General features: G+C 37.0%; 1 protein-coding gene across 1 annotated transcript in view; it reads left to right on the top strand.

Annotated features, from left to right (window-relative positions):
* Positions 1-22652, top strand: part of SEMA3D (semaphorin 3D) — a 278459-nt gene that overhangs the window by 221571 nt on the left and 34236 nt on the right. Inside the window, exons 9-11 of the mRNA XM_049893901.1 lie at positions 5015-5129; positions 6190-6259; positions 9102-9246. Of these exons, the coding sequence (XP_049749858.1) occupies positions 5015-5129; positions 6190-6259; positions 9102-9246 (330 nt within the window). The remainder of the gene's footprint in view (positions 1-5014; positions 5130-6189; positions 6260-9101; positions 9247-22652) is intronic.

Here is a 22652-nt window from a genome sequence, read left to right as displayed (position 1 = left end):
ACGAAAACAACAGACACCCCCTGTACTCACCACCCAGATTGAACACATGCGGTCAGGCTTGTTTACATTTAATTTCTTTGTTACTTTCATCTGCATCTTTGTGTAGAGGATGTCAACGCTTTTGGCAACCTGAACACAAAAAGGTTGTGATAAATAGAGTGGAGACACATAGAAGTGGGTGGTGACTAAGAGCTGCTGATTCTGACATCTCAATAATAAATCTATTGTGTTATTGAGACTGCTGTGTTCTTTAGAACCTCACAAAAATAAGCACGGAGGTGACAATTTAGTACAAAAGTGGTTACCACCCTTTCAGTCCTCTTCTGGGCTTAAAGTTCTCCGGGTGGATTGTGTGGATTTGCAAACAAATCCTGGAACTGAAAGCTGGTCAACAAAGTCAGTCAACTGACACTTCCCCACAGCAGAAATACAACTCCATGTGAATTGAACTTTGCCATCCCAGGTCATGCTTCTGGATGTCTGTAAGAGTTACTATCCAGTCGTTAAATGCTTATAATCCATTCCTGAGAGCTATTATCCCTGAAACTATATTTGTTTCCTTACTGACAGCAGGTGGCTTTCATCTTTGACCTGAATTTTTTTTTTTTTTTTAATCTTTTTATTCCTCTAGGGACCAGGGAAGGCTGTTTGATGGGTAGGCAAGAGAATTTAAAGATTCTTTTGTTCAAAGATTGTAATTTTCACTTCGCAGGTTTAAAAAAAATTCAAGCATGTATCTCTTTTCTACCCAACAAAGCTGGAGCTAGTAGAATAGTTAGAATTTTTCATGGTTATCCTTATTATAGGATATGAGCGATAATTGCAAATAGAGAAGGGGACAATGTTTGAGAGTGGAGATTTATTGTCACTTTTACCTAATAGAATTTTCAAATTTTTTGAGTTTTTCACTGTGGTAAATATATAGGTAGCAAAACATTTACCATTTCAGCAATCTTTACATTCTAATAGAATTTTTTTTAAATATGCTCAGTCATATTTTATAATAAAGAAGTGATGTGTACACCTGTTATAAAAGAATGTTGTTGAGTGAATAGTCCGTGTATGTTTACTTATTCAGTAAAAAAAAATAATTTGAGTGCCTATTTCATGCTAGGGGTAAAGAAATAAACCAAAGTCTCTGGCATTATGTTTATGATAGCTGGTATGTCTCTCTATGTATATTCAATCAACACTATTTTTAGTATTCATTATGATCTCTCTCAAAAAATATTTTATAAATACCATAAATATGTGAGAAGAATACAATAAAATGAAAAAAGGTTTGAACTAAGGTTCTGATTAGTACAATTAGGGTTCTGCTGAAGAAAAAATATAAAGGCTAGATATGTAAATTTAAAAATATAGAAGTCAAGGGTCATGAGCAGATGAGATAATCTGCCTGGTCTTTTTCAATTAAGTCACTAATAAATTCATTAATTAAATTCACTTAAAAAATCTCTTTATTTCTGAATAATTCCAGATATACATTATCTCACTGTAATCCTACATGAACACAAAATTCGTTATAACATTAGGAGGAAACAACAATTATTTTTGCCCATTCATACTAACGTCTAGATTTACAATTATGAACTGATCTGTGGGATATTAGCATTAAAAATAGAAGTAATGTCTAGATTAAATATGCCTTCACATCCACAGGCATCTAATTCATCCAATAGCTAGCTGAAATATTATTATTGAGCAACATTAGAAGTACCATATAACAAAATTTTAAGAGTAATTACAGACATGCTTGTTAGTAGATTATATAGAGTTTATTATACATTCGTTTTCTTTAAACTGATTATTTTGCTTCTCTGCTATTTACTAAATGTTCTAGTAATTCTTTACTGTGTATTTAATAACATACACACACCTTGGAAACCCTGGTGGCGTAGCGGTTAAGTGCTACAGCTGCTAACGAAAAGGTCAGCAGTTCAAATCAGCCAGGTGCTCCTTGGAAACTGTGGGGCGGTTCTATTCTGCCCTGTAGGGTCGCTGAGTCGGAATCCACTTAACAGCAGTGAGTTTATACACACCTTGGCCTGGTTTTAAAGCCTTCCTTGATCTTACTTCAACTGACATTTACAACATTATCCTCCACTATTTCAGTTTATCCCAGTCATCATTTAACCCAGATTAGTCCTGGTTTTCCATATATATCTTGGATTTTTCTATCTGTTATCTTTTCCCACTAGTTTTCAGCACCTAGACTATTTCCTAAACCAGTCTATACACGTCTGAGCTCCATCTATTTTTTTAAGACTTAGTATTAAATCTAACTCTTCAGTGACTCCTTTCCTTATTTCTCCAGTAAAAAGAAATTTCAGAGGAGACTCAAATTCCTTGGCTCTCAACCTGCCTTTCTAAAGACTTTTATCACTTTTTCTTGTATTGGTAGTCGTTCATTAACTGTTAAACATGTATTTACTAAGCACTTGCCAAATAGGATGTTAATGACATATTCCAATCGGGTTATGAGTGCAAGGGAGAAGCGGTTACATATTCTGGTAAGAATTCAAAACTATTAGAAAGCCAACTAAAAGCTATTGTACTTTTTATTATAATCAGATTCCAGCAACTCTAAACAGTAAAAACAGTATCAACGATAAAATACTCCTGCCTGCAAAATATTCGGATGATCTAAGTTCTAAACATTGTTGGGTTACCATTGTGTTTCTATTATGTATATTTGTATGTAAGACCCCTTGGTGGTGTAAGTGGTTTGCACCCAACTACTAACTTAAAGGTTAGCAGTTTGAACACACCCAGTGGCATTTTTGAAGAAAGGCCTGGCAATCTGCTTTCATAAAGTTTACAGCCAAGAAAACCCTATCGAGCAGTTCTACTCAGTAACACGTGGGGTTGCCATGGAATTGACTCCATGGCTGTGGTTCGTTTTTGGTTTCTATACATGTATGTGTATTTATATGTATATGTACCTGTACACTTAACCCCCAATACACCTGAACTCAACTACGTACGTTTGTTCCACAAGTAAATCCAAAGTGATTTTGAATCATTTCAAATTTCAAACAGTGAAAACCCACTGTCGTCGAGTCAATTCCGAACTGCCAGCCTCTTGGTTAGCAGCTGTAGCACTTAACCACTACAAAACAGTGAAACGTAGTGCAAACTGTGAGGTGTTATATTTTTGTTTATTAAGTGCAAATTTAGGTTTATTCATGATAGACTGTATTGAATTTGAATAATATCTTTAAGTTTGAAAATTATTCTTCCCCTTAAATTGTAGATTGTTGTAAACATAGGAAAATAATGATCAGCACTTATTTTTAAAGAATTATTACTGAAAATTATTCTGGTGTTTAGGAGGGAAGTGTAAAGAACGATCCACTGTGGGATCACACACAATAGGTCCACCCTTAGTGTGAGGTTCTAAGGATTTAAGGATAGATATAGTCTCTTATAGTCTCTAGTCTCGAGGTGTTTACTTGTTTTCTTAGCAATCCCACACATCTAGGAGTCTTCTTAGAATTTCCATTAATATCTTTAAAAAAAAAAAAAAAAACCAGCCGAGAAATTGGATTTTCACATTACCTATAGTAATTTTTTTTATAGTAATAAAGTAATTTTTTTTATAGTAATAGTAAAAGGGATCTCTCTACATAATATACCACCCTCCCTTGCTCCCCAAGCCCTTTTTCCCCTTTTCTTCAAGGATAGCAAATATTTAGACAGCACTGGATTCTCCTGTTTGGAGTAGTCATCTAGATGCTTTTCTCTGATTTCATTTTCAGAGGTAAAATACAAGCATGGGAAAGACAGTTGCTAAATATTCAGTCTTGAAACATAACTTGAAAGTTAACTTTTTATCAACTTTACAGAACATAGATTCCCTGAGGGATAAAAAAAATTTATCTAATTTATAAAAATACTTAAATTTAAATACATTAATGGAAAAAGTGATTCCAAAAGTGATTTTTGTGAACCAAAATTTAAGTACCTAATATATTTATTTCATGAAATAGTCTCATTTGTATTATTATGAGCACAGCAGAGCTACATATTTTTTCACAAATAACGTGCCAACGTAAATAACATGCCCGCAAACGTAACACACAGCCTAGCTCACTTACAAAAATAGCAAGGGGGATTGCAAAGTTGGCAAAAAATGTATAACACATGTGTTATTTGCATAAAAATGTGGTAGTTGAGTCAAATAAAAAAATCATAAATTTTGTGATCACAGGGACATATTAATTTAAAAAGAAGAAAAGCATCTTCTTCTGTGGCGTTATCGAATAGCATAACCATGTTTATTCTATTTAATTGATTTAAATCTTGTGTTTTTCTAAATGCCTAAAGAATATTTTTAATGAGATATTTTAGATAAAAAAAGGTATGGAAAAATATAGATTAGTGTTTGAAACTTAAGATTGCTTTTTATGTATTTTATTATATATATGATTATGTTGTTTTAATATTTAGTAGGGAACTGAATTTGGGAAGGGCTATTTTTAAATCTATAAGGAGGCATATTTCTAAAGAATGCAAATATTGATCTTAAAGATATGAATAATGTGTCCACGTCAGTGCTAGCATTTATTGAACTCAAGTTGCCTGGCACTGTGCTAAGCAATTTTCATATATTATTCCATTTAATTATCATTATAACCATATTTCAAGGCATTAATTTTTTATAGATGAGAAAATAGAGACTTGGAGAATCAAACAACCTTTGTAGGTCATGGAGCATTAGCAGAGATGGTATTTGAATCCAAGCCCACCTTATTTACTGTTGCCTTTCTCCAACTTCTCATACAGTAGAGCTAAACTGCCGACATTGCACTTATTTAACCATGAGAAAAATGTTTACTGTTGAAGGACAAAAATGCCTTTCTCCTCAAAAAGAAAGTTCGAGGACTAAATATACAGGCTCTGTGTCTTTTTAAACAATAACATTAATAAGACACTACCTGTAACAGCACTGGTTTCAGTTGGTAATACAATCATCTTGGTAAATCTTTATTTTTTTTTTCCTTTTTGTCAGAATGATGTAGGAGGACAACGCAGTCTGATAAATAAATGGACAACTTTTCTTAAGGCCAGGTTGATTTGCTCAATTCCGGGAAGTGATGGGGCAGATACTCATTTTGATGAGCTTCGTAAGTTGCACATTCCTTCTTACTTAACAAAGCCTTGCTAAGTAATTCAACATTTACTTTATTTCAGCCCAAAGCCTTATTATATAGCTCACTACAGGTTGCAGAAATGGTCCTTATTAAGCTTGCACACATCAAAGCATATAAAGATGCTTTCAGCCTGTGCATTTTCTGTTTTCTTTCCCTTTGGAAGGAGCCACTCTCTCAGGTGGGAAGAACTTGGGTTCCTTAGTCTATGGACGCCCTCTGCTGGACATCACGGGAGGTTTCACCAAACATGTGCCTGTGTCCTTCTGACTCAACAAGAGAAAACTCTGGAGCCTTAGAAGAGATTCTCTTCTTTCACTTTACCTTCTTATCTCCCCCAAAGCTAATCCTAGATGGATTTTTGTTGTTATTGTATGTAAATTTAGCATCATTCACTTTTATCTTCTTGAATTTCTTTGCGTTTTTGCCATGTACTGTAAAAACAGATTATCCAAAACATTAAGTGCTTTTATTAGTATTATATTTTACAGTAGTAAAATATATACCCAGTACTTATGGATGACTTCTTATGTTGTGTATAACGCACACTCACATCTTAAGCAATCTTTCAAAGGACATTATTTACACAAGTAATTTAGCATCCATACTGCAATAATTACAGGCATAGCTATTTTCATATTGTACCAAAAAGGAAAATGAACACTAATTAGTTGACACTATTTCACAATGCTGCCTTTACACTGTAGGGTAAAAAAACAACCTATGATTTAGGTTCCTATTCTGTATGAATTTATATACTCTTAGTTGGAAAAGTCATGGAGATTGTCAATGACCGATTTCATTTATAGATAATTCAAGCAAACACCTAAGGGGTTAAATGTTCAAATCAATGTCATATAGCTAGTGAGCAAAGCATTCTTTTAACTATAATGTCTTAAGTCATAATATTGTGACTCTCACTGTTATCTTAAATTTTACACTCTCGTTAGGGTCTCATAAATATTGCATCATTAAAGAAAAAACACTTTTATAATACTGGAAAATAAACATTTATGCATTTTTTCCCCATTTACAGAAGATATTTATTTACTCCCCACAAGAGATGAAAGAAATCCTGTAGTATATGGAGTTTTTACTACAACCAGGTATGTTCATAAAAATATTTTTAATCCATTTAGAGAATTTTTATGTATATGTAAGCCAGTATAAACCAAAACCAAACCCACTGCCGTCGAGTCAATTCCAACTCATAGTGATCCTATAGGACAGAGTAGAACTGCTCCATAGAGTTCCCAAGGGGCACCTGGCGGATTCAAACTGCCGACCTCTTGGTTAGCAGCCATGGAACTTAGCCACCATGCCACCAGGTTTTCCAAGCCAATATAGTTATATATTACTTTTGTCCCTGCCCTTTAGGTAGCATGTCTGCCTTTTACCTTTTCACTTAGTGTCTCCCAGGAATATCTTAATACCACTACACAGGAAGTCTCCTTGTTCTTTTACAGCAGCATAATATCTATATTAACTACCTTGATTTATTTAACCAGTGCCTTGTACATGGGCATTTCTGTTACTTCCAAAACTTTGCTGTTAGAAATAATGCTGCAGTGACTAGCACTGTATGCGTGCCATTCCCCACAGCAGCAAGCATATCTGTGGGATAAATTCCCAGACTAGAGCTGCTAGGTCAAGAAGTTTATGCATATACATTGTAATTGTACTTCCGAACTGTCTATCACAGAGTTTTCAGTAAATAAATGCTGCCTTGCTATTGTTGGTTTGGCTATAATTGCGGGATAGGATGCTCTTGACTTTTTAAATCAAGCTATCTTATTTGCACTTCCCCATTATCTCATAAGGGTGGGAGTGGATCTTATTATCACCATCTTACAATTTTACTTATTTAGGCAAAGGAAATTTGCATTACTTGCTCAGAGAAGATAAGCTAATTAGTAAAAATGGGACTCAAACTTAAGATGTGTTCCTAATTTTGGCCCCTTTATCCCCGTCGTCTTTCTGCGTAACACTGTCCTGTACTTGTCCTTGAGACACTGACTTTCTTAAAAGTTGTGCTAATATCTGTGAAGCTTTCTCAATGTATATGCAACCACTACTCTCTTAATTATATTTAATTTGGTAATTTAAACTTGATCTTTACTGTTGACACATAACACTGCCTACAACACATTCTTTGAAATACTTTTCAGTCTTTTGAACAGCTATGCTATCAGTCTTTATCCATGCATATTGATATTGGTAATTGAAGGAACTGGAGGTATTGATAGTGGTATTAGAGGGATGTTCTCATTGCCTTCTTTTGGGTAAATTTTTTAAGTATTTTGCAGGTAAATTATAGTTAACTTTCCTTATGTTGTCTGAGCCTCATTTAGTTCACAATATGTTATGTAAAAACTAAAATGCACTATTATCTTCAAGTAAAAGACTATTTAATTTATTAAAAGATACTGAAAGTAAATGTTTACATATGAGAATAAAGAAAGATATCCTAAGACGCTTCTATTTTGCACTTCATTTTTCCCATTAATTTGCATTTGGATATAAAAAGATGTAGGAAGACCAGGTGCCTATTACTCAAGTATCTCAGCCCTAGTTCTTTTGGCACCTTTCCAACCACAGGACTTTCTTTGAAGTCATTGTGTGTCCTACACACAAGGCACAAATAGGTGCCAGGGAAATGTAGCCCCAAGACAGTTTTCATCTAGCAACTTTCTGCCCACCCAGGGTGTGAAGTTACAAGGCAATTCTTTGTTCTCGGTGTGCTTTGTTTTTTTTTTTTAATGCCGCCCTAAAGACTGAGGTAATGTCGGGATGTATGTCACATTCTTTGTCCAATGAAAAGACACAATTAACCTGTAATAACAGTGACACCGTTAAGCATGAAGCATCATTGCTTTAGAATGTCATAAGTAGATCACATGATGGGAGTGTCACCTCACTTCTTTAGCAGCCAATTTTCCCCCAACTGCCTGTTTACCATCACTTCCCAATATTTCCCATTAATGTCATTCCAAGAATATTAATAGTTGAAATACTTATGCCGGAGAACCATTAGCTCTTTGTATAATGCTGAAATAATGTTTCTCTTAGAGCAGAAAGGATAATCGATCTCTTTTTTAAGATCAGAAACCACTGAATGTTTTAGATTCAAGGAAAATGATTTTAATTTTCGGGAATAAAACAAAAAGGGAAACATCTGATGACCGTTAACACTTTTCATTGTTAGTTTGTAATACGTGTGCAGAATTCTTATAGAGCTTCCTCTGCTTTTTTAGTAATGTGGACTCCCATCCTGTGTGATTATGATGAACTTTAAGAATTGGATAAGTTAATTATAATTCATAAACTCAAATTCAGGGAGCAACAAAGATTATTTCAACATTTTTAAAGTAGTTTAAACTCATATGAGGAACTTATTTAATAGCATGCATTTATGGTCATTCACTCACTTTAAAAAAAAATAGGTAAGTGAGGGGATTATCCACATATTTAAAGGATTCTTCCTTTTTTTTTTTGAGAAATAGGTAATATAACTTTTTATTTTCTAAGCATTTTAGAAAGAGCTATGTTATAATAGTTTCAATAAAATTCAAGAGCATATGGATAAATAGAATACTGTTTCCTTTATACTATTCCTTATCCATGAATTTTTCTAGATAATTCCAGTTATCCACTGGCGTCAGTTTAGTTGTCACCTCCTCCCTAAAAACTTACTCGACAGCCTTTACTGGTTACCCATCCATGTGCTACCATAGATTCTTGTAATTACTTGTACTCAGTGTAGTTCTTATCATACTTTGTTTAGCATTACTGGCTGTAATCTCCTTGAGGATAGACACGTTTACTCTACATTCCCTAGCACATAGTATGTGCTCAGGCACTTTTGTCTACAGTATTTTGAACATAGTATGTGCTCAAAAAATGTCAGTTGAATGAATCCGTGAATAATCGAATCTTGCTTTCTTTCAGCTCCATCTTCAAAGGCTCAGCTGTTTGTGTGTATAGCATGGCTGACATCAGGGCTGTTTTTAATGGCCCCTATGCTCATAAGGAAAGTGCAGACCATCGTTGGGTACAATATGATGGAAGAATTCCTTACCCTCGACCTGGTACAGTATGTATCCAGCCTAATGCTTGAATTATTATCTTATGCTCATATTATATTTCTAACTCTACTGTAATGAATTATGCCATTCATGAGAGAAACATGTTTCTGATGAGGAATTTCAGGCAAAGTAATTTCCCCAAAGTCACAGAGCTAGTGGTGGAGCTGGACTTTGAACTCAGATTCTTTGGCTGCAGGGCCCATTCTCTTAGTCCTTACACTATGCTACTGTGTTTAAGAAATTTATGTTAAATTATATTTGTTTTCTCTTTCCATCTAAGATCTCTGATTAACTATGTGTTTTTTTGGGGGGGGGGGTGCGTGGTTAAAATTTAGAAAGGAGCTCTATTTGGTGTTACTTTTACTAATATTAGTATCCAGGCATTAAATATCATAAGCCATCATATTCTGAACTATTTGTACATGAGGTTGTTTCAAAAAAAAAAAAAAAGTGAGATCATTCAGACTATTTCATTTTTAATTTCAATTATCTGGATATTTCAGGAGAAAGGACTTGTGGGTGAAAACATTCACATTCATTATAGCAAATTATATGCATATGTAGATATAGAAGTTGTATTCTGTAATATTCAGGAATTGGAAATAATTATCAAAATGATTGCATGCTGATGCATCAAGATTGCATTATCTGTCAATCATAGTGTAAGACAGAAATGCTGCAGAGGAGGTCATTAGTTGTTGTCACAACTTTCCCTGCTTCTGTCTGAAAGAGCTGGAAATTTTAAAAAGGCTTAAAGACAACTCACATTTTACAAGACTCTCCTGGTAAGTGCACAACTTCCAAACTATCAAAGAAATATATATACATATATGTATATATTTGGGAAAGGAAAAACATTACCATGTAACTAATTTCCATCCACAGCTCACACTAGAGCCATAGTTGGTAATGGAGACAGAAAACAAATTTCCCTCAGGAGGACTCCACTACATACTCTCTTTGATCTGTTTGATTGTGTCATTCTGAAGAACTTAGACAAAAATATCCTACTTACTTTCAAAATTTATATAATTCTGTGTTAGTTATCTAGCACTGCTGTAACAGAAATACCACAGTGGATGGTTTTGATAAACAGTAATTTATTCTCTCACAATCTAAGAGCTAGAAGTCAGAATTCAGGGCACCAGCTCCCGGGGAAGGTTTTCTCTCTCTGTTGGTTTTGGGGGAAGGTCCTTGTCACTGATCTTTCCCTGGTATAGTAGCTTCTCAGTGTAGTAACCCTGAGTCCAAAGACACACTGTGGTACTGGAGCTTCTTTCTTGGTAACATGAGGTTCCCCGCCCACCCGCCCCCACCCCCCTCCCCCGCTTGCTTCTTTCTCCTTTTTCCTCTTGTAAGATGAAAGGTGATGCAGGCTACACCCCAGAAATACTCCCCTTACATCAGACCAGGGCTGTGACCTGAGTAAAAGTGTTGCATCCCACCCTAATCCTCTTTAACATAACCTAATCTTGCCTCATTAACCAAGGCAGATATTAGGATTTACAACACAGAGGTGTATTACGTCAGGTCACAAATTGGAGGACAACCACATAATGCTGGGAATCATGGCCTAGCCAAGTTGATACACATCTTGGAGGCACAATTCAACCCATAACATTCCACCTTTGGCCCCCCAAAATTCATGTCCTTGCCATGTGTAAAATACATTCACTCCATTATACCATCCCAAAAGTCTTAAATCAACTCCAAGTCTAAATTCCATCCTGGGGCAAAATTCCTTTTCATCAGTGAAATCTAGAATACAAGTTATCTGCTTCTAAAGTACAATGATGAAACAGGCACAAGGTAGACATTTTCCATTATAAATGAGAGAAATTAGAGAGAAAGAAAGGATTACAGACACCAAGTAAGGCAGCAGGACACATTATATTAGCTCTCAAGGCTTAAAAATAATCCTCTGTTCTTTGAGATCATTTAGGCAATGGTCCTGCCTTCCAGACTCTGTATTTTGGCCATACTCCTCAGACTCTGGGTGGAGGCCCCTCTGCCCTGGGCTTCAGCTCTGCCTTATAGGCCCAATTGAACAGCAACTCCACTCCCTCAGTTTTGGGCACACCATTCTCCTAGTCCGTCTGAGTTTTGACTCTACCCCACTGGCCCCAGCCAACCCTATTCTTCTGCACCTTGGGCTTGACAGCTCTTCCCCCTCAGCTTTGGGCAGCAGCAGATCTAGCCCCATCCCACTGGCACTCATGAAAGGCAGCCCCACACACTGGAACCGAGTTGGTAAAGATCTGATTCTTTGAAATCTAAGAGGCTGTGGCCCCACATTTTGAAACACCAGAAGTCATGGCCCTACCCTTTGAGAATGAGGCAGCTCTGCTTCCCATGTTCCTTGTCCCTTTAGATTCTGCTTCCTGGTTCCTTGGCCTTCAGCCCATTGGGCCTTTTGGACTGAACTGGCATCTGCCTTGCTCAGGCAAGTGTTCCAGTGCTCTTCAGCTCTACTGATAAGTGCTTGGAGACACCGTACTCTGACATTAAACCTCAGCCATAAGGCACTCAGCTATCTTGTTCCATGAGTTGGTAAGCCTAGCTTCACTGATCAGTACCCAGAGCCATCCCACTCCACCAGGAAGCCTCCTGTGCAAAGGCACTCAGCTCTCTTGCTTCCTAGGTCAGTCCCCACACTATCTCCTGATTTTGTTGCTGCTCTTGCTCTCTGCTGCTGCTTCTTGCCATGTCCACCACCTCCAGTGTTACAGCTCTCTTCACTGCAATAGTCTTTAATGTCCACAATTCCATCGACAGTCTTTTCAAGGCAACCTGGGCTTTTGCTGTTAGGCACTTTAAAACTCATACAGCCCCTACTCATTACTCAATTCCAAAAGCACTTGCACATTGCACATATCTGTTAGAGCAGCACCCCACTCCCAGTGCCAAATTCTGTCTTAGTTTTTATTGCCGCTATAACAGAAATACTACAAATGAATGGCTTTGACGAACAGAAATTTATTCTCTCACAGTCTAGGAGGCTAGAAGTCTGAATTCATGGCACCAGCTCCCAGGGAAGGCTTTCTCTCTCTGTCAGTTCTGGGGGAAGGTTCTTGTCATCAATCTTCCCCTGGTCTAGAGCTTCTCTGTGCAAGGACCCTGGGTCCAAAGGGTGCAATCTGCTCCTGGCACTTCCTTCTTTGTGCTGAGGTCCCTCTCCTTTCTGCTCAGTTCTTCCTCATTTTATCTCTTGTAAAATAAAAGGTGATGTGGGCCACACCCCAGGAAAACTTCCCTTACATCAGATCAGAGCTGTGACCTGAGTAAGGGTGTTGCCAAAAACCTGTCTCCCTCAAGTCAGGCGTTGCATTCTACCCTAATCTTCTTTAGCATAACCTAATCTTACCTCATTGACCACAGGCAGAGATTAGGATTTACAACACAAAGGAAAATCACACCAGGTCACAAGTTGGAGGACAACAGTACCAGGAATCATGGCCTAGCCAAGTTAATACACATTTTGGGGGGACATGATTCAATCCATGACAATTTTGCTTTATGGTTTTGGTTAAAAAGGGTTTCTTGTTGTTCTGAATTCAACTAGGGTTATATCTATGCTTGTTTTAGATAGAGAGCAACCACATAAGCCAGCCTAAATTAATTTGTGAAAGGCATTAATGATATAATAATAGCATTAACTATATTAATGCTATTATTATTAAAATAATATTTTTAACATTTGAATTGACCAAACTTTCCCAATTGGTGTCTGTAAGAATAGTGATGACCATTCCTACTGACAAGTTTTCAAGAAGTATCTAGAAAGCTACAGTAGTCAAAGGAAATTAATCATTTCCAAGTAATTAGTCCTTAGGTGGTGCAAATGGTACGTGCTCGACTACTAGCTCAAAGGTTAGCAGTTTGAATCTACCCAGAGGCACCTAGGAAGGCAGGTCTGGTAATCTGCTTCAGACAGGACATAGCCTCGAAAACCCTATAAAGCAATTCTACTCTGCACATATCAGATTGCCATGCGTCATAATCAACTTGATGGCAAATAGCAACAAAGTTCTATGTTCTCTTTGAAATTACCAGGACCAAATAATGTATAAATGTATAGTCTCTTTACTTCATTGCTTCTTTAGTCAGATATTTTTCTTAGCGATAGTTTTGACTTGCATACATTGCTATTACTTTGGTTTTCTAGTTATATTTTACATTTGAAATGCTGATATTGAAGATAGGAACATCATATATCTGTTATGAGATTCTGTTACACGTGTGTTTTTCATAAACTACCTTTGTATGATAAATACATTAATTTCCATTTTTGATAACCTTGCATTCATAAAATTATAAAAATGTAATTTAATGGCATATCAACTAATTGCATTTATAAATTTGAGAATGTAAGAACTAGAATATAAGATAGAGACAACGTAGCATATAATTTACCTGCATTTTACAAGGAGAAAATTGATGCCCAAAATAACATTAAGTAACTTTTCCAATATATCCCCAAAGTCGGCAGAATGAAGAGAAAGGCTGGAGTTTTCTGAACAGTCTTCTCTCCCATACACCCGATTGATAACATGATAAACTATTGAATTCCCTAACTAAAATTAACTGCATTTGTTTTTACATGATCTCTTGGCATTCTCTCATTTTTTTTTTAATTTCAGTTTGTTTTTCAAGTGAAGCTGTAATTCATCCTATTTTCTACAAACCTCCAGTTCAGAAAGTTTTGTCAGAAAACCTTATTGAACACTCATGATCCACATCCTGCGATAAGCACGTAGATATTATTTCATTACATTTTTATGACAACATGATGGGGTAGATATTCATTATCCCAATTTTATAGATAAGAAAAAGCCCATCAAGGTTAAGCACACATTCAAGGTCTTAGCTTATGAAGTGCTAGGGCTGGGATTAAATTTAGATCCACCAATTCCTGCCTTTCATATGGGAGACCTGGGTGCTATTCCTTGCCAATGCACCTCGTGCACACAGCCACCACCTGTCTGTCAGTGGAGACTTGCATGTTGCTATGATGCTGAACAGGTTTCAGTGGAGCTTCCAGACTAAGAGGGACTAGGAAGAAAGGCCCGGTGACCTATGTCTGAAAATCAGCTATTGCTGAATAACTGGCTTTCTATGAAATGGTCAGAACATTTTTGAAAGCCCCTTTACACTTGAGATAAAAATTTTAAGCAGACTATTAAAATCATCTTGGCTTTTTTATTTTCTGTTTTTTTTTTATTGTTCTTAATCTTGAATTCTAAGTTCCCCTCAACAGTATCTTCTGTTGACATTATAACTAAATTAAATAAACACTACAACTTTCAGCGTGCCATAGGTACTTTAATTTTTAGTTTTGATAGAATGCTGTACTTCCTGTGACATAAAGTCCAACTAAATTCTTAACATTACCATGATATCACTACTCTACAATGTTACTATGCCTGGGGAGTCGAGGATACACAAAGATACATTTACAGAGTCCCCTCTGCCCTCTGGTGTTCAAATAGCATATCTGCACAAACTGTATCAGATGGACTTTTTCAGTCCTTACTGATCTGCCGAGTCTTGGTAATAAGAAGTTCTAAATGAAATAAAATATGGAAATATCCACCAGGAATGGTACAGGTTAGATATACATGACAAATTGAGGTCAGGCCAACAAAACTGTGCTTCTACAAAAGTCAGAATCTAGGGAAGATTTGCAAAGACAAAAAATTTCATTTTTGATATTTGACTTATTATAAACAATTTACTCTAGCTTTATTTTCTGTTTATAAGGAATTTTAAAGATATATGCATGAATTTAAAATATTAGCAACTGTTTACTTGAAAGCAAGTTTCAGTGCTTAAATCATTTCCTTATCAAAAAGGTGAGGAACAAGTACTCCTGTAAGAAATGGATGTTTCAATAATCTTGAATCCTTTTGCTATAGTTTTGGACAATTTGTAAACCTCTTTATTTATAAAAATGATCATTCATTTTTTTAATTCCATTATTTTTTCTTCAAATTGTTACTGTTAATTTTTTTTTCGATTTCAAATGTTAGACTTATACACGAATTTCTACCTGGGACTCCATCTTTTGGAAGGGAGCACAAGGATGCCATTATGGATGTCATCTTCTAATTGCATAACTTGATTTCACCATGTGGACACTGGTGAATGATAAACATACTGAACTTCCCACCAACAGCTTAAACACCAGCCAAAACTATTTTATTGTAACTACTAAGGAGAGGTGGTGCAAATGATGATTCTACGGGTCCTTGTGAATTTTTTTATTAAAAATTTTGAAACAAAGACATATTTCAGTAAACATCATGAAGTGGTATAACTCGCCCTAGACTATATATCTAAGGCTTGACTTTTTGCCTTAGTTCTGCCTCATATACTGTTTGATGCTGGACAGATTAGATAAATGCTCATTTTCAACATTCTTTCTAATTTTGTTTATTGTTGGCTTTTGTTTGCTCTTCGTTTTTACTTTGAGAAGAAGCATTAAAGTCACATAAAATATCAAAACCACTAAGCTAACCTCCTTCTTCTTGTTTATTGCCTTTCTGTGGTTTATGTCTGAATAAAGTGTGTCCTTTCAGTGAGAAAAAAAGAAATAATAATATTGAAATGCCCTGCAAAATCTTGAAGAATTGTTCATTCTCAATTAAACAACCTAAATAAGCTTCTACCCTCTCCAATTCCATTTTGAGAATTAAGATCTTCATAAAAATCAGTATGACTTTTCAGAAACTGGAAACCCTGGTGACACAGTGGTTAAGTGCCACAGATGCTAAACGAAAGGTCAGCAGTTCGAATCCACCAGGCACTCCTTGGAAACCCTATGGGGCAGTTCTACTCTGTCCTATAGGGTAGCTATAGTCGGAATCAGCTTGACGGCAGCAGGCTTACAGAAATCAATTCACATATTAATCTGGGTTCAAACCCCCAACCTTTTGGTGGCAGCCAAGCTTTTAACCACCTTACCACCAAAAAAAAAAAAAAAAAAAAAATCCAAACCCTTTGCTGCCTAGTTGATTCCAATCCACTAGTTACCTTTAAAGATCCACAATTAAAAGAATGTTAAGCAGTTTTTCAACTACTACCAAATGTAAAATAGCAAAAAAAATCTCCCTTTCTATAACGTTTTTAAATCTCTCGGAAAAGAAGCACCGCGGTGCACAAATCCTCACATGGTTTTGCTCTAGAGAAAATCAAAGGCGAAGGTTGAACAGTTTCCTCCCTTTCTGGTAGGGCCATTATTGTCCATCTTCTCCACTTGGAGATACACCTCCCAAACTCAGGAAGTAGGTGTGGATATAGCTAAGTCTTTCTTATTTTCCACCAAGGTATTAGTGTTTCTAACTTCACAAAAGATGTTGAGAAATCACAAAGCTTCTTGTGATGCCAGGGCCAGTGGAAAGTTCCCATTACCAAATACATTACGGTGGATGGGCCTGTCTGTCTGTTCTAGAAAGGCCTTATTACTCCAACATATCAAGTCATCACGGCCTTAACAGAGATTGGTTTATGATTTTGCTTCCAAGAAAAAAATCTTGGAGGGATTAGATCATAGGTTAATAATACATAATGCTAATTATTGTGTGTGTATATGTGGACACGCTGGTGGCATAGTGGTTAAGCGCTATGGCTGCTAACCAAAAGTCAGCAGTTTGAATCCACCAGATGCTCCTTGGAAACTCTATAGGGCAGTTCTACCCTGTCCTGTAGGGTCCTTATGAGTCGGAATAGACTCTACGGCAATGGGTTTATATTCTGGCTTTTATATATATATATATATATATATATACACACACACGCACTGTTTTTTTTTTCTTTATATATATATATATAATGTTACTTGACCTAAGACTAGGATGATTGCAGAAAAATTTCAACGTTTGTCTTAGCTGATGTTCTTAATAGCAGGAATTTGAAGTAACCATGGAATCCAAAAATTTCCAGAATTCCTTATTCTTTGGGCACCTTGTTCTCTATTCTTGCTCCACCTAAAATGTTTGGTTTTGGAGTGATACAATTCTCTATCCTTTAACATTATCATAGGCAGGTGATGGTACTATGTCTTTATTTATCTCAAATAATCACAAAATTCTATGTTTTCTGTATCTCCTAATTTGGCTCTAGGCTATGACCTAGGCTGAGCTCATTAAGAATTTTCTTGAATGTATTGTAGAAAAGAGTTTTAAGGTTAACTTACAAACGTAAGTATATCTGATCAAAGAAAACTTCATAATTCAAAATTAGGATTCAAATCTTTCTTTTGAGTTGAGTAGTGTTATGTGGTAGTCTGAGCACAGGACCCTGACAAAATGCTCAGTGTAACGGAAGAATTCTCACACTTTCTCACGCTGTTCTTCCATTTATGCACATCAGGAATATAACTACCTTGTTTTTGTGAGTGGTTCTTGTTTATCTTCTTGTCGTTTTAAGTAAGGATTGCCTACTTCATTTAAAATCTACAGAAAACTTTGAGAAAATCTCATGCATCAGTATCACATACATTCTTGCCTCTTTATCCTGTTGAATTTACAGTTTCATTTCCATCCCAGCATTTTTTCCCTGCAGGCCCTTCCACTTGCAGGACAACAGAACCATTACTTGTGACCACCTATCTAAATTGCTGAGAATATCTTTAATTCTATTGCTCTGGGTTCTAGGTTCTAGAAGTGTGAAGCAGAGACAGAAGCAAAGGCAGAGCTAGAATCTGAATCTCCTGGCTCCAAGTTCCTAAGAATATCTTTAATTCTATTGCTCTGGGTTCTAGGTTCTAGAAGTGTGAAGCAGAGACAGAAGCAAAGGCAGAGCTAGAATCTGAATCTCCCGGCTCCAAGTTCCTAGAATTCATTACCGTGAAAGGGGGGGAGGGGTGTATTTTTACAAACCGTCAGTATCATTTCTCTTTAACTATATAGCCTATAGCCTGCATTTTTCTAAAATGGTACAAGGCAACTGATTTCTAACATAGATCAAACTTTTCAACTGGCTTTCAGCTTTCTTTTCCATAGGGTCAGGATTTGTTTTTAAAATGAGGCTCTTTAAGTCCCAGGCTACTTACTATGTGCAATAAATAGTGTTTTGCTTTTTTCTGGTGTAGACATTCCTCTAAGAGAAAGGGGACATTAAAAAAACAGTAATAATAAGTACTATCAATCCCCTCTGTAGTTGTGCCCCTGGCCTAGCTCTGATAGTTCATCCAGGGGCTTTTCCTGCCCATATCCGTCATAGATCGACGCTTAGATGAATAAGCAGGAGGGATAGGATGGCACCTACTACCTTTGCATTTTTGTACTTCCTAAACAAAAATTATGAAAATCAGGCTTCCTTTACATATTTCTTCGTCCCAGTTTGCTGAAAATGAAAGCCTGATTCAGACACCCATTGTGGCACGTCTTCCCTCACATTAGTCATTCCTCTGATTAGTTTAAAAGGAAACTGCAACCTGTAGAGAATAGCCTGAAGCAGCAGGGGGAGAAAACTTTTAACAGCTGTCTGGTGCCTTGCCAAGGGGCAAAGTTCTCTCATTGGATAAAAACCATTTTTCTCCTCTTATCCATTGCTTCCCGCTGCACTACTAAAGGCCTTATGCGAACAGGCAGATCTGCCAAGCATAACAGGATCACACCTAACCAGCTGTGGCAGCCAGCCACGGGAGATAGGCGCTGAACCAGGGCGTGTTGCCATTGAGTTTACCCTTTCATCTCGGAGTCTGTCTAGGCAGGTCCTCACTTCTACTTTGTGCTGGTCTGAATGTTTCCAGCAAGATGCTGTCATTTTACTTTGGCAATAGCTTTCTTTCTTTTCTTTCAAATTTTAAACCGTCTTAGAGCTTTTCAAGGGTATGTGGAGACCCAGATAATGTCCCTAATTTATTCCCTACACTTAGAGGAGTTAAAGTGGTGGAAATCAAGCAAATGATAAAAAGCTGAAGGCAGAAATAAATGATCCTCTAGAGTGTATTCAGAGAGTACCTACAAATTAGAAGTGCATCTATAAAAAGAAAAAAAGTTCCTGGGAGATATATCCACAATAGGAGAATTTTCTAGGAATTTTTGAAGGAAAGCAATTGAAAATGACCACTTCAATTATTTGTAGCACTTTCTCATACTTTTTTTTTCTTTATCCAATTTTTCTTTCTTAGCTTATTCTTACTTGGCATCTCGAATTATTATTAGATCTGTGTGCTGTGCAGCTATATAATATCAAAGAAAAAAATTCTACTGGTCTGAATGTACTAAAATAACAATATTGGGTTCAAACTGTACTATCTTAAACCTCAGGGAGTAGCTGTACCAAATCCCTTTCATTTGTGGAAGCAGAGTGGAGACACAAATCTGAGAGATCACACATAGCAACCCGGAGGATAAAGATCTTATTCAAACCCTGGCAGCATGCCATGACGAAAAGCTTGCCATACGAAAAAAATGTGTTTTCAAAGAAGGTCATTTTATAATAGGTAGTAGAACCCAGGTTTTCCTTCTTTTCTTAGATTTTGTTACACTTCAACCCTTTGTCAGAGGTGGCCAGTGAGAAAAATTATCATATTTGCTTCTTTGCTAGCTGTTCATATGGTCAGCTATATTTCCTTACATTAAAAATTCTAACTATTTAAAGCTTTGAGGTCAAACCTGGATCCTGGATAGCATGACATAATTTCTTTTGAAATGTTGGCTACTGCATAACTACAGCTGCAAAGTCAAAAGAGATTATTTTTTCTTTTAGTAGGAGGCTTTTTCAAAAGTATAATGCAAGCAAAATCTTACTTTTGCTTTGATTCTAACGATAGACCAACCAGATGGTTCCGTAGGCATCAGAAGCTATAAACCCCACTATGAATGGCCTTTGCCTGAGCCTGAAACATGCAGCCTACGATTGGACAAGAGCTTTGTATCCTTTAAGCTCCATATCCATTTTGAGTCCCTGCTTAATCTATTAAATATAGGGTTTCTTCCATTATTGAGTAGACAGATTCTGCTTGACTGGAGTGCTGGAAACAATGACTGAAGACATAGGCCTAGATCTTTAGAGCAAAGTCCAGTTAAGAATATGCTGAATAAGAACAACATGGCAGACACAGTGATAAAGAATAATGATGAGCCTGTGAAACATTTTATAGCATGGATGAATCTGGAGGACATTAAGCTGAGTGAAATAAGTCAATCACAAAAGGACAAATATTGTCTGATACCACTTTTATAAAAGGTTAAGAATAGGTTTACGCAGGAAAAGAAATGTTCTCTGATGGTTACCAGGGATAGGAGGGAGAGGGAGAGAGAATCCCTTACTAGATAGTAAAACAAAAAAAAACCCAAACCCATTGCCATCGAGTGGATTTCGACTCACAGAGGCCCTGTAGGACAGAGCAGAACTGCCTCATAGGGTTTCCAAGGAGCAGCTGGTGGATTCAAACTGCCAACCTTTTGATTAGCAACTGGGCTCTTAACCACTGCACCGCCAGGGCTCCCACTAGATGGTAAAAAAAAAAAAAAAAAAAAGATGGTAGACACGTGTTAATTGTGGTGAAGGGAAAGGCAGTACACAATATGGGAGAAGTTAGCACAGTGTGACCAAGGTAAATGAAGACAGTGAAAGCTACGCAAGAATAAAGGAAACTTTCGTGGCATAGTGGTTGAGAGCTGACTGCTCACCAAAAGGTGGGCAATTCGACTCTACCAGGCACTCCCTGGAAACCCTATGGGACAGTTCTGCCCTATAGGGTCGCTATGAGTCAGAATTGACTCAACAGCAATGGGTTTGTTTTTTTTTGGTTTATAGTAAATGCTGGAGTCCTGGTGGCCTAGTGGTTAAGAGCTCAGCTGATAACCAAATGGTTGGCAGTTCACATCCACCAACTGCTCCTTGGAAACCCTATGGGGCAGTTCTCTGTCCTATACAGTTGTTATGAGTCGGAATAGTAAACACTATAACATATATAATTCTGCAACAGCAGTAATAACAACTGAAAATTTGTGAGTGGTTGCGTAGATACGTATGCTATATAAGTGTGAGAGGTCATATGGGAGTACATGCACATGCATATATTGTTGTAGTTGTGGGCACCTGTATGTACGTATTTGTCTGTGCTGCATGTATATTCATATGCATATATAAGAGCGTATAGGGTCCAGGCACAGTTATGGAAACTTCGTAGGCATATCCAAACATCTCCTGGGACTGAGTTAGTGGGCTTAAAGGCTAAGGATCATAGTCTCGGGGGACATCTAGGGCAACTGGCATAGCAAAGCTCATAAAACTACTCATCCTAGTTTGGTGAGTAGCATCTGGGGTCTTAAAAGGTTGTGAGCCGCCATCTAGGACGTAAGATGCAACTATTTGTCTCTTCCTGTCTGGAGCAAAGGAGAGTGAAGGAAATCAAAGACTCAAGGGAGCAATTAGTCCACAAGACTAATGGCCCACCTGAACCACAGCCTCCTCTAGCCTGAGACCAGGAGAGCTAGATGGTGCCCGACTACCACTACTGATCACTCTGACTGGTGACACAATAGAAGGTCGCGATTGAAATGGGAGAAAAATGTAGAACAAAATTCAAATTCGTAAAAAAAGACCAGGCTTACTGGACTGATAGAGACTAGAGGAACCCCCGAGACTATTGCCCTAAGACAGCCTCTTAACCTGGAACTGAAACCACTCCGGAGGTCCCCTTTCAGCTGAATAATAGATTAGTCTATAAAATAAACAGTAACACCCATGCGGAATGTGGTCCTTGGAACAATCAGCTATACGATACCAAACAGGCAACATTTGCCCAGAAGAAAGGTGGGATGGCAAGGATGGGCAGGGAATTTGGAGGGATGGAATCAAGAAAGGCAGGGTGGAAATGGGGAGAGTGCTAACACATTGTGGGGATAGCAACCAATGTCACGGAACAATTTGTGTATGCATTGTTGAATGGGAAGTTTTGTTGCTATGTAAACTTTCACCTAAAGCACAATAAAATGTCAAAAAAAAAAACAGATAGCTAATATTGTCAAACGTTCGTAATCTCTTTGGCGCAGACTGGGATAAATAAATAGCTATCAAGAAAGGATCAGTTTCTTAATATCAGACATGCCAGATTTTAATGAAAGATAATATAACTAAAGTAACTCTCAAAGTATTTCCAGAAAATTACTAGTGGATTTTTTTTCTTTGGACAAATTTAGGTATGTTTTTCAGTGCAGTGAGATGTTATGATTTTATTGGTGTAAAGTTTGGAGTCGGGGACTGTATACTTAGACTACCCTGCAGAATCTTTAGCTCCCTGAGAAGGACCCTCGTGAAAGCTTTGATTGAGAAGTACAGTATATTATGTTAATGGTATTTTGACTCAATTCAAATTAGTGCCTAGTATAAATGCCTCAACTCAGTGGAGGCTATGTTTTCAATTTGCCTTAAAAAACTACAATAGGAGAAAATCAGC

The sequence above is a fragment of the Elephas maximus genome, chromosome 8, assembly GCF_024166365.1.
Source record: "Elephas maximus indicus isolate mEleMax1 chromosome 8, mEleMax1 primary haplotype, whole genome shotgun sequence".
Lineage (NCBI taxonomy): Eukaryota > Metazoa > Chordata > Mammalia > Proboscidea > Elephantidae > Elephas > Elephas maximus.
Note: the sequence above shows the minus strand (reverse complement) of the source record. Positions and strands in the feature narration are given on the sequence as shown.